This window comes from Dromaius novaehollandiae, chromosome 12 (assembly GCF_036370855.1).
Source record: "Dromaius novaehollandiae isolate bDroNov1 chromosome 12, bDroNov1.hap1, whole genome shotgun sequence".
Classification (NCBI taxonomy): Eukaryota; Metazoa; Chordata; class Aves; order Casuariiformes; family Dromaiidae; genus Dromaius; species Dromaius novaehollandiae.
In genome coordinates this window covers 12,137,295-12,153,668 of record NC_088109.1, presented here as the reverse complement: position 1 = coordinate 12,153,668, position 16,374 = coordinate 12,137,295, and the positions used below count along the sequence as shown (strand labels likewise).

Here is a 16,374-nt window from a genome sequence, read left to right as displayed (position 1 = left end):
AACACCTTGCTTAACATCAGCAATGTATTTTTTAATTATATCATTAGTTTCAAAAACAAGAGAACTTTCTGAATTACTTTATTCTTGCTACGCAGCAATATTTATTATTGATTTTAAACCACTGTGCATATGTTTTTTACCAGCTGCAGTAGGCTCTTCCTGTCCTTAATCATGTGCTATTACTGGATAGGGGAAAGTGCTTTTATATATTTACTAAAAATTAAAATACTTCAACTGTGCTAAATTTCATATTAAGAAGTCACTGTGAGATCCTATAGACATGAGTTCTAAAGTTTTTCAACTCTCCATGCAAATAACCTCAAATCAATTTAGATATCAAAGTGTTCATCACAAAATCTTTCAAGTGATATTATTTTTACCCACAAGGTGCAATGAGTCTATAACCAGTAAGTGGAATGGTGCAAGCACTCCCTCTCAGGAAATATTTTCACATATGTACATTAATGGGACACAAAAGATGCAATCCCTTATAATTTCTCAGTACACAGAATCTTCACAGCCACTTCCTGCTCAGCAGAGCTCACAATCTAAATATAGTACACCACAACAAAAAAATGAATAGAAGAAAATGAAAGTTACCTCCCACAACAATTCAGGCCAGTTATGTGCTTCCTCTAGTCCTAGGTACGTGAGTTAGGGTCCCATTTTATTTGAAAATAATCCTTATGTTAAATTCTTCTGTAAATTAAAAAAACCTCTTCTGCCATCTTCCCTCCCCTTAGCCTGCAATCCCTCAACATCCTCCTTTTGCAGAACTTACTTATCTTAGATCCCTTTCTAGCGTCTCTTGAGGAAACAGCTCCCTGTCAGTGGTAGCATTTCGTTTAAGTCCTGCCATCAAAGAAGGCTGTATAGGCTACATATCAAAGCTAGCATCAGCTCCAGTTGGAAAGGCTCCAGTAAAGTAGTGTATCCAAGACATAGCATGCTACTCTTGCTCTTTTAACAGATAATACCTATCCAGCTCTGCTTTTACCCAGAAATAACAGAACTACAGTCCTCCCATCTGAAGACACTCTCCTACAGCATACCTACAATATGAGATCACACACACTCTAAATCAAATTATTAATGCCAGCAAGTTATATAATTATGTCTCAAGGCTATCTGAATATGGTTGTAAATTATATCTCCTGGATTTGTCCAGAGATATTTTAAAACAGGATTGCAATTTCCACATTAGCATGTAAGGCAAAGTTTTGAAAGTGTTATTTTACATACAAGCACTTAAAGCACGCTGTGAGCACATCATTGGTTTTTAGCTTTGTTTATTTCACAGACAGTTACCAAATCAGAGAGGTTTGGAGTTACCATTTTATTCCCCTCCTTCCTTAACACTTTTCTTCTGTTTAAATATTGAGAAATCTTCTACTAGCATACCTATCTCAAGTGATTTGTCTGCAGAGGCATTACAGCTCTGCTTGCATTTCTTTTGCCTCCTACAATACGCTTCAACAGGGAATTCAACTGGGTTTTTTGCACTAGTAATTTAGGGTTTGTTTTGCCATGAAAGACACCAATAACTGGAAAGAAATCAAGTGACAACAGTGACAGAGAATTGAAAGGGGAAGTTTATTAGGTGAAAGGGGAAGATCTAGCAAAACTTACTGTGTTTTCAAACACCATATTAGTTTCACATGGACTAACAATTAGGGAAAGATACTTTTTACTGATTCATACCCCTCCCACACATTAAGAGAAGGTATGGATAATATACATATCCCAATATCCAAATATCTTCTATGAAAGAGGAAAGACTAGACAATTCCTAGGAGGAATAAATACAGAAAAAAAAAACCTATTAAAAGTTCAGGCCTTCTTTGTACATCATAGAGGAACAAAATAGAGCAACTTCGATACAGGTTTGCAAGTCACTTGTGTTTCTTTTTAAAGATTTAGGCATGGGTAGCTAACACATCACATTAACTATTCTGCCCTCCCCCTACCTGAAAACAGATTATTAAACTGAAATTATAAATTGTTAGAAAGCTCCCTCCCATCCAGAGTTAGGAAGCAGTCCCAAACCTTAGATGTCTTATATTAGTAGTGACTAGACAACAGTAAGAACGGATGCTCAAAGTAGATGTAGCTTGTGTTTGCAATCAAGTTTTAACCAGTGCTGAAATTACCCAAAGGTATATTAAGTGGGCAAGAAAAACATTTCCAAATCCATTATAATCTTGAATTTAATGTGTTTAATTTTGTTGAACAAGTCTATTCACTGATCATTAAAGAGTATCTTTTCAGAAGGTACTAGGTACAAGTAGATTGATCGTGCTGCTTACTAAAAATCTAGACACAGTAAGGAGTGAACAAGACTCTTTATATGCCTGAACTTATTTAAAAGATTTGTCTTGTCATGACAGTAGTTGCAATGATTTTGAATCAACTAAAGCCACTTCTTTTCTGGTTCTGAATTTGGTTCTGAATTAAACAGGGTTCAGCTTCTACACTCTTATAAATCAGATTAGATTCATATATCTTTTTTAATAAAATAATTTTTAATCCTTTAAAAACACCTATAAAAAGGTATATGATAATCCAATTTTCAAAACTCCCCATCTTAAATATATTTTTATTTTCTATTAACATATAAAAAGGGAAAGGAAGAGTTGTCATGCAAATATTCTAAATAGTCAGATAATATTCAGTAGAACCAGTAAGCACATGAACTTTTCAATAATCATTCTAACTCTCCTCTTTAGTAGCATGTAAACCAGGGTGCAACCTCAGTTCCCCAACAGTAAATTGATTTCTTGTTTGAAAACCCAAAAAAGCACCATACAAATGCTGATCTATTTCCACTTTAAGTCACATATTAGTGCTATATGATCAGAGGGATGTGAAACACTTGGCAAAGCCTGATGGGTTGTTACTTCTTCATGACTTGGCAATGGAATGACCTGTTCAACCTCTAGAGCATTTTTGTCAATGAAAATGTAGTCCAGACATCCATGAAACCCACCAACATAGTTTGTATAAGCGGGCTCTCCACAAGCACTTTGCAGTTTGAAAGGATGACTTAAAGGCATATTGCACCTTTCTTCTTCTCCATTAGAGACCCAGTCTTCATGATCTTCAGCAATACTACCACTGTTAATAAAACTGTAAGTCCCAGATGATGGTGTACTATTAAAATCTCCGCAGAATATGATTGGTATGCTAGGATACAAATCACATGCTATATGCTTGATGTGAGACAAGGCTATAGCGATTTGGATGAGACGGATGTTCCCACCTAAAAAATACAAAAACGTATTACTTAGAACACTTTGTAGTAGCGCTGGAGGAATTTTCAAAACTGCTTATTTAAGCATATATCATATATAGCTCTGAAATACTAATATGGCTTTAAATCCTCTCTGCACTATCTTTCAGAATAGTTTTCTTAAATAAAAAAGCCTATAAGGTGCATGACTATCCAAATTTTATAGAAGTGGACTATATTTTAAATTAAATTCATGAATGCAAAAAACTGTGAACGTTAAACATCCAATTTTGGCAACTTTCCTGCAACGTTCAAATTCAGATCAAAAGGCTACATGATTTAAGACTAAGGGCATGTTTCAATATTATCGAGGCCTCCAGTCAGCCCAAAGCATAAGGTCATTTGGCTGCACACCACTCACTTCTCAACAACCATGCTAATAGTGTTCCTGAAAGGTGTGGAACTAAAAGAAAACCAATTTAGAGAAGGAGAAGCGAGTGTTTTCCAAAAGCTTCTGTAGTCCAATTTGGTTTCCCTTTGGGCAGTACTTCCAGTATAGCTCCTTCACATACAAGAGGATGCAGCAGCCATGAGCATGCACAAGTGAAGTTTTATTTTATGGTCTACACTTTGGGTGGATTGCATACAGCGTGACTGCCTTGCTTTCAGCTATATTCTACTATTCCCAGGCAAACTAGAACAATCTTGCTAAAAGGAAGGGAAAAAAAAGGCTAGTGGAGGCTAGTGGCCTGGTTTAACCCATCAAGATAAGAAGTGAAGCAAAAAGTCCTTAGTTCCATAAGAAAAGATTAAAAAGATTATAGCTGGGAAAGAATAGGGAGAAATCTATTCAAAAGATGAAGCAAGAATGAATGAAGTTCTTGTTTGAACTTCTTGCGTAGCAGAAAGAAGGAAGAAATCCTACAGAACCCAGTTATCCCACATACAGAACTGTGACAAAGGTACCTTTTGGATGCCAGTACAGATGAGTATTAGCTACACAAATCTTCCTGGAAGGATCAGTTGCAGACTGAAGAACTGAAACCTGTATAAAAAAAGGAATCTTTCATAAGTCTTAAATGAGATTATACATTTTTTAAAAAGTGTATTAACAGCTTGTGCCTTTGTGGCAATCCAGTCCAAAGAATCCAATGCTTATAACTAATGAACAATACAGTTCAGAAGTTGAGTCCATTTCTCCTCCATATGAAGTCAGGATATCAACCAATATATTACCAACATTACCACTACAGAATTCCACTCACATCCAGATATTTGACAAGTGCTCCTCCACCTACTACATCTCTTGTTAAGCAAAATATTTTCCTTCAATTCATTCCATATTTTTTCATAAGATGCTGCTAATGTTCTGCTATTCTTAACTACTTTCATTTTCTATTCTCCCAGCTCTGCAACGTAATTGGAGCTGTGTTTCTGTTTCTCGCATGCAAGCTGGAGAATCATACAGTTGTGAAACTAAGCTTAAATCTTGAGATTGACCTCAGTTATCAAGGAAAGCTTGTTATTCCTACTCAGCCCATGAGCAAGAAACCTTGTAGCAGTGAGTCTCTCTGAAATTTCTGACACAGGTGTGATCTTGCAAGTACTTACACATGCTTAGCTCTGCAAGCAGTCCCACTGGCCTCAACACATTCACAAACTTGTCCAACCTCATTTCTTTCCCTACTGTCACTTTTTAGAGTGTCATTATTAAAGCAAATTAAATTAAGTAAATCTTATTTAAAACTGGCAGGATTAAGTTTTATCAAATATGTATTCTGAAAGACAGAAGAGCATAAATAAGTAGTGAACAACTAAGAAGTTGGAGGAACTGTGAGATAAGTGAATACCGCAGACCAGCACTCAACACCTGACCCAGTATCTCAGCAGCTTATTTTATCTTAAAATGAAGAAAATCCTTTTTTTGCTGCTTTTTTTTTTAATCTCCAAATTCTAAATAGCATTCTCCATAGATTAAGTTGGATAAAGTCTCACCTTCAACATTTTGTTCTTTCTTGTCCCCAAGTTGCTTTTCTGCCCTCTTTGCTTGCACCACCCAACTGCGAAGACAACACCGCTGACTCCTGTCTCCGCTTCAGATCGTCAGTACTTTACCTGCCTTTTCCCCCGCCATCTGAGGCTCAGCGTACCTAGCTTATTTCTTGAAGACGGCGGGAGGAGCAGAGGGGAAAGAGCGCGCGCAAAGCCAGTACCTGCAGCACGGACGACCTCTGGAGCACCTTCTCCTGCACCACGGGGTACGCGGCCAGCCTCTCCCGCAGCTCCTCGTGCAGCGCGTCGGAGAGCAGGGCCTCGCTGAAGGCGATGTCGTGCCGGCTGAGGAGGCTGAGCTTGTCGCGGCGGTAGAAGGTGGCCAGGCCCTCGTGCTGCTTCTCCTTGATCTTGAAGAGCCCTTCGAGCCCGAAAGCATCCAGCGCCGGGGCCAGGCTGTCGGCGAAGACGGACTTGTCGACCTCCTGCAGGCAGACGAGGTCGGCGCTGTAGCCCGCCAGCTCCTTCTGGAGCAGGTTCTGGCGGTAGTCGAGCTCCAGGGCGTAGGGCGCGCAGTAGGGGTAGAGCACGGTGCGCGAGAACTCCGTCTGCGCGTACACGTCGGCCAGGATGTTGTAGGAGACGGCGCGCAGGCGGCCGCCGCCGCACACCTTGCCCGTGTAGAGGTGCCGCGCGTCGAAGGTGCAGGCGCCGGGCCCGGCCTCCACGGGGCCGCTGCTCTCCACCTCGCGCGGCGGCCCGTAGCGCTGCGCGCCGTCGCCGGGGGTGCAGCGCAGCTTCAGCCGCAGCCCCACCAGCGCGTTGCTGGGCGTGAAGACGCGCTCGGCCGCCGCCGCCGCCTCCACCCAGGCGCCGCCGCCGCCCGCCTCGGCCGCGGGGCGCTGCTCGCGGAACCAGCGGAAGAGGCAGTGCTGCGGCGCGGCGAACTCGGCGCTCACCTTGGGGCACACCGGGAAGCCGGCCAGCAGCGAGCGCGGCAGCCGCAGCTCGGTGAGCGCCGGCGGGTTGCGCTCCACGCGGTACCGCGCCTCGCCGATGTGCAGCACGGCGCCGTCCTGCCAGGCCGCCGCGTTGGGCACCTCCTCGCCCACCGCCTCCCCGTCGCGGGAGAAGAGGCGCACGGCCGGCACCGCCGCCGCCGGCTCCGCCGCCGCGCCGCCCTCCGCCCGCGCCTTCTTGCTCTTCTTCGCCGCCTTGGCGTGGCCCTTGGCGGCGTTGGTGGCGATGCGGGCCAGCGCCCGGCCCAGCGGCTCCTCCTGGTCGCGCTGCATGTGCTTGGCGCTGCCGTCGGGCAGCACGAACTGGAGGCTCAGCTTGGGCTCGGACGGCACGCACCGCACCACGGCCCGCTCCATGGCGCCGGGCACGCTGCCGCTGCCGCCACCGCCCGAGGAGGAGGAGGAGGCGGCGGCCGCCGGGCCGCGCAGCGCGGGGGCGGCGCGCAGCGAGCGCCACATGAACCAGCCGCCCGGCGCCGTCCGGGGGGGCGCTGCCGCCGCGCGCTCCCGGAAGCGGCACGCCGGGCCCCGCGCCGTCAGCGCCGCGCAGGCGCAGCGGCACCGCCCGGCGCCACCGCCGAGAGCGCCTGCGCGCTGGTGGGGCGGGCGGTGGCGGCAGCCGCCGCCTCTCCTCAGCGCGCGCGCAGCGTCAGGGCAGTCGCTTCAGCGCTTGTGCTGGGCTGTGCTGTCACCCGCCCGCGTGGTTCTGCCGCCTGCTCCCGGCCCCTTCCTCCGGGATTAGCCTCTCCCTTTGGGGCAAGTGGGATTGGCGGGCGAAATGTTGCGTTTTGTACCCTTTGCGACAAAATTCTCCTCGGGGAAGGCTGCCTTGGCCCGATAAGTGGCTGTCCAAAAAGACATTGCTTTTCTAAGTGTGCTGCAGATAGGTGAAAACTTTTTCTGGATAAATCTGCATAACCCACTGTTTATACCAAAGGTTTGACTTTATTTTCTGTTTGGTCAAGAAGATCAGATGTTTGGAGTGAGCTAAAACACAACTGTCACCAAAATGTGGTACCTGTTAGAAAGGTGCCTGGGACTTTCTAAAACAGTCCTAAGCAATGAAATTCTCTCCAATTCTTGCTGTTGCAGTCTCTGTGCTCAGAGGGGTCTACCCACACAGGTCTAAAATTAAGGCATTAAATCTCTTAAAATGTAGGTAGGTGGGTGGTAAATCTGTAGAATTTCTTAAAACTTCTATTTGTAATTTTGCAAAGTAAGGGGAGGGGCTTAGCAACAGGAACAGCTATTGAGGATATTCTATATATATTTTTAAGCATCCCTTCCTGTGATCTGAAACAAAAAGGCTTTATGTGCTTTGTGCAGACAGAAAACTGGAGGAGAGGGACTTAATGACTTGATTAGGCTATATTTAAGCCTGTGTCAGGCTGGGAAGTTTCAGGTAAGATTTTTTAAGTCTCTCTCTTTTTTTTTTTTAACAAGAATTTATTCTTAATCTGCTATTGCGCAAAGCACAACAAACATCCTTTCCATGGAATAAATAGGCCTTGAATCGGCCTTTTATTTTGGACAGGTGACCCTTGTTAGCAGCAGGGCTCTAGGCAGGCACTGCTCAGTTTTAAGTCCTGTGCGGTGAATTGTTTCCACGGGAGGAGCCTGCACTGCCCTGAAAGTGAAGGGGACGTGGTTAAGCCTCTGTCTGATAGTGAAATTAATGGTTTTGTACGTCGGTCATCAGGTATCTTGGAGCTGAGATAGGTCATGATTAATACCCGTAGCTGTGCTAAGGGTACTCTAGCTTGTTAGTGGTCTGGGTGCTCATTTACAATGAAGGTGACTCTGGCTGCGCTGAAACCGCAGCGTGCAAGTAGGGCTGGAAATGGCGTGAGGGGCGCGGGACTACCTGAGGGGACGGGGTCCAGCGGGCAGCGCCGCAGGAGAGCCGCGGCAGGGTGGCAGAGACAGCGGCGCCGGACCCGCCCTCCCACGGGCACGTTCAGCTCAGAGACCCTCGCAGGCCCGAGCTCTGCTGGCCGAGAGCGGCGGAGAGCTGGGTTGCTGCTGCCCTGGCGGAGTCTTGGCCGGCCTCGCCGCCGCCGCCGCCATTCCCCGCTTCGACCGTTAACGGTTGCCGCGAGGCCTCGCCCCTCCCGCGCCGCCCGCCCCCGTCTCCGCGGCAACCGCGGTGTTGTCCCGAGCCGCCTCGGCCGCGCCACCCTGCCGTGGCGGCTCCGGGAGAGGTGAGGGCAGCGGGGGCCGCGGCCGGGGGGCGCCCCGGGGGGGCTGGGGCGGCCGCAGACGTTGCGGTTGCCGAGCTGCGTGTTCCCTTTCCACTCCGGCGGGTCTGCGTCCGCCGTCCCGGCTGGGCAGGCGGAATTGCCAAGAAAACGGCACGCCGTCTTGGCTCTGTTCAGCTGGTCTTTATTTCTGTCTGTACTCCTCCTCCCCCACCCCCCGGCTTTAATTCGTTTCTGGGACATAGCACTAATTTAGGACGTAGCTTTGTCTTTCCGTTCCCCTGGAAGAACGTGTTGAAATACAGCTGTGAGTTTGTAGAGGCTGTGTGTCATGTTTCCTGGGGGTGCTGTAGTGAATCTTTTGGGATCATAAAATGTAACTAGTCACACTCAGCAGGAAGCAAGACCAAGCTGCTAGAAAGACAGTCTTTTAGTGCACCCAGTCAAACAGCAGTTTTTCTATTTTTCTCTCTTTAAAGCAGGGGTTATCAAACTTTGGTTGCCAAATATCTTTAACCGTGGTTACCATTCTTTCTTTCCCGTATTACCTGCTGCGTATCTTCACCGGCCTCCCAAAACAGATTTCCTACTTCAAACACATACCTGTCACAACTCTCCTATTGCACAGCCCAGCTATCCAAAACCATGATCATAAAGCAAAATTCCCGTCTATCCCGCTGATGCACAGCCTAACTTGGATCATATTCGCCCCACTGAGTTGCCACCCACCCTTTCATTGGGAACCCTCTACATCTACAAGCCAGGACTTTATCACGTCCTTTCAGCCACATTTAAACCTCACTTGCCTCATTACTCTTAGTTGTCTAACTTTATTCTTAGCTCACATTAATCTTGCTTCTGAAGACGCACATGCTGGAATGCTATGTGTGAGTATTATCTAGGGAGCTCAGAGCTGCTGCAGTATAAAAAGGTAAGGTAGTCTCGAGCAGCTGCTTTGTAATTGCAGAGGCACTTGCCCCTGTGATAGATAAGTGCTTCCAAAGAGGCAGCTAAATTGTTGTATCCCACCGTGCCTTAGATAAATACATAAAATGCTATCACTTGGGACTGTGGATGGAATACTTGTTTATGCTAGATCATCAAAGTGCTCAAGAATCCTGCTAGATTCACCACAAGAGTTTTAGTATCACAGAATTACTTCTCAGAGGTGTTCAGTTTTGCATTGTTTTTTACAAGGTGATGGTGCTGTTCCTTAACCTTTCCATGTGTACAATATAACTTTTGGTGACTATGTTACAGGCTGAAAATAGGCTCAATGCTTTTTTGCTTGAGAAACATGAAGAACAGGAATGCTGTTTTGTTTCTTTTCCTTCAAAGATTTACTTTCTGTCTTCTGCAGAATTTTAGGACCTCGTATTACTTTGAAAATCGGCAGTAGCTTTATCGTTTCAATAATACCCAACACCGAGTTTGCTTTGCGGCATTTTTTTTCTTCACGATTTTAGAGGCCATCCTTGTCCTAATTTCCCTTCCACATTATTAGCACAGGCAGACTTAAGGAGAATGAGAAATAACTTTTTTTTTAAGTTATCAGACAAGAAAGCAATAGGTAGTCAGCCACACCCTCCAAATATGACTTCATATGTGTGTGCATGCTTTTTCCCTGGTGTATTGAATCCACCTTCCTCCACTGATTCCATTGCTCTGGGCAGGATGGGCATTTCTTTCTTTCAGCAAAGGCTCAGTTCTCTTTCCATGCTCCCATTTGCTTCTTCCCTGTTTGGAGCCTGGATCCTGCACTGAAGCCATAAAACAGCAATGCTGTCTTGGGCCCTGTCAGGAAATGTGATGCCAGTCTGGTGCAGTCTACTGGGTGGGTTTAATAGGCTGCTTTGCTGGTGTCTTCTGCTCCGTGTATAGGCACTTGAAGACATTTGTAATAGAACTTTATTGTTGCACAGTATGCTAATCTTGATTTAATAGACCTGTACCATCCTTTTCTACTGTCTATTTCAGACTTTGTATGCACCTTCTGTTGAACATATACAGTATTTTTCTGTTTGCTGAAACCTAAACTTTTGCACCTAGATTCTGGGAATCCCTGAGGCTACCTCATTTTACTGCTTATTGTCAATTCAACTTAATACATGTATCTGGTAAACTGCTTTGTCGACAGGATTGATTGTGTTCTAATACCTTGTTTTTGTTATGGTTTTAGATGCCGCACTCAAATGGAGCAACATTCCCTTCTAATAAAAAGACTCCGAGAACTTTGTTTCTTCCTATTGTTTTACCCTCAACAGTCACATCTGGTTTCTCACCATTACAGAATAAACTATTGACATACCGAAGAGTCAAAGAACAGCAAAAGATGCTTAATCAGTTACTGTGAGTTTCATGTAATTTCAGAAATAAATGATGCTGAAATTCAAATTAAAGAAATATTGCACTTTTGACATCTGAGAAATTATAATGGTATCTGTTTATTTTAGAGGGTTTTGAAGTCACTTGCATAATGCTGAACGTTTTCCATCTAAAATCAGTAATAATAGAAGAGTACTTGATGGAATCTCTGATTTTTTTTGTTTTGCTTTGTTTTACAGCACCAGGAATCTGCTTGAGGTATATTTGTTGGGTTGAGCTGTGGGGAAAAAAGTGACTTTCACATTTTGAATGTTTTTTATGATAGGCTGAAAAAAGTCCTTTCTCTTTATGAATTCTTTTTTCAAAAAGAATCAGACTTTGGATAACCTGCTTTCTTTTGCATGAGTGATCCAGTCCGATTAGTCTGAGACTACTCTTAACAGGCTTCCTTGTCTATCTTAACGCGTTTCCTCCTAAACTTAATCATTTGTGTTGCTCGCGAAGAAACACAGCTAGCAACATGATTGATAAATTCACATAAAATTGTCTTTCAAGGATTTTATTTACCAAGGAGGAAAGACAATAGTAAAGGATTGCTTTATATAATTATTGTAGATCTAAAAGAAAATTTTTTTTTGTTTGTTTGTTTTTTATTTTAGTATATAGGAATTTATTCCTGAAATATGTACATTACTTTCTGGAACTTATTGAAGAATCCCTAGGCATATTGATTATCTTAGCATAAATGTGAGGATGACATGGGCAATGTTTGTAGTAGTATCATGAAACTTAGAGCAACTTGCTTTTTCAGTCAGACGTAAGATTAAAAACAGGAGGAAATCTAATGGAGTTTAATAGGAATAAAGAGCACAGAGAAAACTTGGCCTCAGGAGGAAGAAATGGAAGTTAAAGACTTAAAAACAGTCTTAACTGAGTGCATTTTAAATATCGTCATCTATATCAATAAGTGTGCCTATGGGTTTTTTTGTGTGGGTCCTTAGTGATTTCATGCGCTGTGACTAAATTTGGTGATGGTAAACAATTACTTAACAAACTCCTTTGCAATTCATGTTTCACTTCAGTGGCTAAATTTAAGTATTACAGGTTGATCTTTGTGGAAAAATACTTTTGTGTGTCCCAAATTCATTGACTTCATTGGAACTAGGCCATGGCCTAAACGTGGGTTGCAAGATCAAAGCCTAAGAAGTCGTCATAAAAAGGGAATTGAATCTGTGCCAAAGAGGAGATGTATTTTTTTTATAACGTAGCAACTGTCAGTTACACAAATCAGTTAATTTATATAGACGTTAAAAAGAGGAAGGCACTTCACAGAATCACAGAATGGTTGAGGTTGGATGGGACCTCTGGAGATCACCTAGTCCAACCCCCCACTTACTTTAATAACTTACAGGCTCTTACAATACAAATTTAACAAACAAAAAGTCTTCTGATTTTTAGCTCTTAGAAAGTAAATCCTGAACTTTCAAAGGTATCAACAGTATCAGAGTGCAGTTCTTGGAATGCAGATGCTCAACATGCTGGAAAAAGGCAACTATGTCATTGTGATAATTTATTGTATTGTAAGATGACTGCTGACCAGCATTCTGACAAACAGGGAGTATTCGTTTGGAATATTGATTTGCTTATGCTGCCTTACAAAATGAACTATCTTTTAAATAAGATGATTGTGTGATAAAGTAATTCAGGTACTGTGAATGTCTTTCAGAGTTCTACCTGTATACTGATTTTTCAAACTTCTTAAATATGTTTCAGATACATTTGAATTCATTCTTTTTAAACAAAAATGTATTGTGGAGAAAGACAGCTCTGAGCTGGTTAAGGGAGTGTTGTCAGTGTGAAACTTAGAAGATATTTTAAAAGAATTACAGTAATTTTGGTTATTTTTCTGTCACTAGTTTTTCTGTGATTGCTCATTGTGTTTGTGCCATTACCTTTTCTAGATTTGCAAGAGTCCCCATATCAAAGTAACACTGAAAAGGCTATCAAAATGAAAAAGGCAAAACAGATGATTTACACACTAACGTTATTTCTAACAATAATAGATTAAAACAGTTTGTATTATATATGTATATAAAGATATTGTTACGTGCATGTATATATAAAATAATTATATAATAACTACATAAAAAGAAGCATAACTTTATCCTTGATTTTTCACGTGGTGCCTGCAATGATCTTAATTTAGTTTATATTCTAATTCATGGCCAGGCTGTTTCTTATCAAGTGTATTTTCATATTTAAATTAGAAGGCTGATTATTACGTTAAATTTTCTGATTAGTGTATGCATAAGAATTAAAAGTGTACCTTTATTAAAGGTACATATACAGTGTGAAACCAAATAGTATTTTAAACAGTTATAGAAATTACTATTATGTAAAGTCTTTTGGTAGTAAGATTGAATAGTCAATATAACTTTGCTAATGACCACATAGAATATTTCTGTACTATATGTACTGATGAATCAGTTATGCCTAGTTCAGTTTCATGGATATAGGAGTTGCATTCTTAATTTCCCTGATCAGATAAATTAAAGATCCTGTAAGAAAGATTCACTTTGTTGAAAGTAAGTAAGTATATTTTTTGCATGTGTATCTGTTCTGTAAGCCTTGCTGTTGCTCCCTCTGCAGGAGAACTTTCTTTTAAATATGGTAGATCAGAAGGAATTTGCACCTTCACCCACCTGACTGCTTGTCATTCCCATGAAGTGATCGTAATTGTGTCACCTCTGAAATGGGTAGTCTTTTACTTTCGCTTGGGAGATTTTTAACTGTGTTATGCTAAGATGAGGCTGAAATACTCTTGGCAAAATATGCATAAGCTGTATCCCAGAAGGATGGGATGTTTTAATGGGTAAAGTCAGCAGGACATTCCAACGTTAACCATTTAAAGTATTCTAATAGTTATTTAGCAGTTTATAACCTGAGGTAGTAAAGAAACCCCAGTTTTTCAAATAAATTGCTTAAGGAGTTCTATTCTGTGCTTTTTTTCTTTTTTAATGTAATACATTGGACAGGGTCTGTTGTAGCTGGTTGAAGAAAAGTAACAGGTAATGCCAGCAGCAGAACTGGACAATTGGATGAGGTGAATCAAGCCAAATATATATTGTGATTGTAACCAAGGTAAATATAGCCGTTTATACAGAAGAAGAGAGAATATGCAAAGAGAGTTCACTTTAATTTAGAGATCAAATAGTAAGCATGAAAAAAGGTTGCCTCAATTAAAATGATTGCATTATTTTTAATGTATTTTAACATATTTTATTTGTAGTTTTAAGTTTTATTTGTAGTTTTAAGAACTTTAAGCACTTCTGACTATATGTTTTACTTTAGAATTGATCGAGCTTTAAAAGTCTATCAGCTATCCATGGAAGAAAAACATCAAAGAGCTCCTGTACCTCCTACCCCAGAACTACCTTCAACTGTGAGTATACAGTTCTTCAGGTGTTTTTTTTTTTTAATTACCTGTTGTTCTTTGTTATTGGGGCATTTGTGCTCTTACTTCATAATATTTACTTAAAGATACTTACCTCAATCATTAATAATTCATAAATAGATTTATATGTGGGAATATTCCCATTGAAGTTGATACCTACATATCTACAGAATAAAGTCTTTATTTAGCAATAATAATTGTTAAATTTAGAAAGCAAAATTATATATTTTTTGGTAAATTCTTAATATATTGGTGTTTTCTTGTTCCTTTTTATGTAGATGAACAGCGAGCAAAAAAAACGAAGAGTGAGTTTAAATTCTTCTACTTTTTTAGAGTGGAATACTGAATGATCTCTCTATTCAGAAAAGTTGTGTCTGTTTTATGGAATTAATGGCTGTTGAATAAGAAAAGTTTTTTGCAGCTGTCTTGAGGGGGAAAAACAGGTTGGGAAACAAAGCTGTGAATCTTTTTTCATGGTCCACTAAGAGGAAAGTATTTTCTGTCATGTATATGTCAGTGATGTAAGATTTGATCTAAACCTTCCTTAAAGGTCGTTACTTAGAAAATACTCTAATAGGCTTCAGAAGTTTTTCAGCTGAGCTTATTAGCCTGTACAAAAAGCAATCTTTGACATTGTTCAGCTGATTTGAAGAAGGAATGGGCATGTGCAAATTGTGGAATTTGTGTGCATAGTTTTTAACATAAGAATTTATCTCTAAGAGTCACTTTCAACCCAAATTTGCATTGAAGTATTTATATTAAATAGCCTGAGGGTAATTTGATTACAGTTTCCTAGCCAATGTGAGAAAATCCATCCTGAAGACTGCAGAGATTCAGATTGTTTTTTGTTTTATAAAAAACTCATCACTCAGGAGTATAAATCTCTATTTCTTTGGCACTTTGTCCAAAAAGCCATTTGTTCTTACACTTTGCCAGATGAGTGTTTATCCAAAGAACAATAATATGAGCCTTGGACTGTTTTGTTGTCAGTCACAAAACTTAGCAAAGAAACAAGGAAAATGCCATACTAAAAAGTACAATATTTTGTACCTGAGCAGTGAGACAGGGAGACCATTTTACCAACCTTAGATAGCTTTCAGTATGCTAGTCACTGCGTACTTAGAAGATTTGATTATGTTAGTTATAAAAATGAGTAATTCATTGTCAAACTTGATGCAAAAATATTTAAGTAGCCAATTATTAGACCTATAACAGCATTGTCTTTTCAGACCAATTATCTCTTTATGAAGAAATGTGTGCAAAGTAATCCAGTGGTTCCCATTCAGCAGGAGTGGCTAATGTCCATGCTCGTGTTGGTGCCACAGTCACTCATGGAAGGCAAAGACAGAGAGCTATTAGTTGAAAAGCTTTTGGGGGAGATTATAAGAGATTTTGAAATGAGCATGAGGAGATGCGTGGGTAAGTGCCACAAATTACATAATTCTAATACTAATATGCTAACGTACACATACGATGGGCTGTTCCATGTATGCCCGCTAAAAATAATTTTTCTAACTTGGACTTTCAGCCAGACATGACTTCTGTCATAAGCAACTGATTTTTCAAATCAGTGGCTTCAGCCACCCATTTCTCAAATACATTTAAGGCAAAAGCCTCTAGTTTTATTTTGGCTAGTGATAAGTTATCTTAACCAGCTGAAGGTAAAATTCAAGCAGACAAAGGCAGTTGGAGACTTCATGAGAAAAAGGTTAATTGCTGATGGCCTTACATTCATTAAGACTTTAACCTGTTTAGTTAATTGGATGCAAGAATGTATTGTTTTTTCCTGCTTTTTATATACTAGTCATCCTTTTTTGATTCTTCTTCAGGAACAGCAGGTTTTCAAGCTTTTTATCCAATACTGCCTTGAGCATATCCATAATTTTTCTGATGCTGCTTTGTATGTATGAGGAAGCTTCCAATAAAAACGTGCAAATATAATTAGCTGTGTTCAGATATCACTCTTACAACTCACTTTTACTCCTGAACTAGAATTTTGAAACTCTATTTCTTCTAAATCATGTTTTAGAACCACTTCTTTCAAAGTATCTGAAAATTGAAAATGAGCCAAATTCTGCCACAAATTTTGTGCATGGCTGATCTTTTTAAAAACAGATTCAAAACCAAATCGCATGATTTAGAATGTTACTAACCGCA

The 16,374-nt window shown here is 41.3% G+C and overlaps 2 protein-coding genes across 2 annotated transcripts in view; one reads left to right on the top strand and one right to left on the bottom strand.

Annotated features, from left to right (window-relative positions):
• Nucleotides 1-1,574: 1,574 nt before the first annotated feature.
• Nucleotides 1,575-6,775, bottom strand: PDE12 (phosphodiesterase 12). Its single transcript, XM_026096284.2, has 3 exons — nt 5,443-6,775; nt 4,196-4,274; nt 1,575-3,259 (listed from the first exon to the last, which is right to left on the bottom strand). Exons 1-3 carry the CDS (start codon nt 6,697-6,699, stop codon nt 2,817-2,819), a joined length of 1,779 nt encoding a protein of 592 aa, XP_025952069.2. The 5' UTR covers nt 6,700-6,775; the 3' UTR covers nt 1,575-2,816.
• Nucleotides 6,776-7,596: 821 nt separating this feature from the next.
• The window catches only part of DNAH12 (dynein axonemal heavy chain 12), a 77,694-nt gene continuing 68,916 nt past the window's right edge, over nt 7,597-16,374 (top strand). The window contains exons 1-5 of the mRNA XM_064518927.1: nt 7,597-7,642; nt 10,618-10,787; nt 14,115-14,205; nt 14,496-14,522; nt 15,447-15,636. Coding sequence (XP_064374997.1) covers nt 10,618-10,787; nt 14,115-14,205; nt 14,496-14,522; nt 15,447-15,636 — 478 coding nt within the window. The 5' untranslated portion in view covers nt 7,597-7,642. The remainder of the gene's footprint in view (nt 7,643-10,617; nt 10,788-14,114; nt 14,206-14,495; nt 14,523-15,446; nt 15,637-16,374) is intronic.

Excerpts from the sequence above, each read along its gene's own strand:
- PDE12 (XM_026096284.2), bottom strand. The coding sequence starts at position 6,699 with ATGTGGCGCTCGCTGCGCGCCGCCCCCGCGCTGCGCGGCCCGGCGGCC. Across the intron at positions 4,275-5,442 it reads AGAGGTCGTCCGTGCTGCAG|GTTTCAGTTCTTCAGTCTGC; the intron begins GTACTGGCTTTG and ends TTTTTTATACAG. Across the intron at positions 3,260-4,195 it reads TCTGTACTGGCATCCAAAAG|GTGGGAACATCCGTCTCATC; the intron begins GTACCTTTGTCA and ends TGTATTTTTTAG.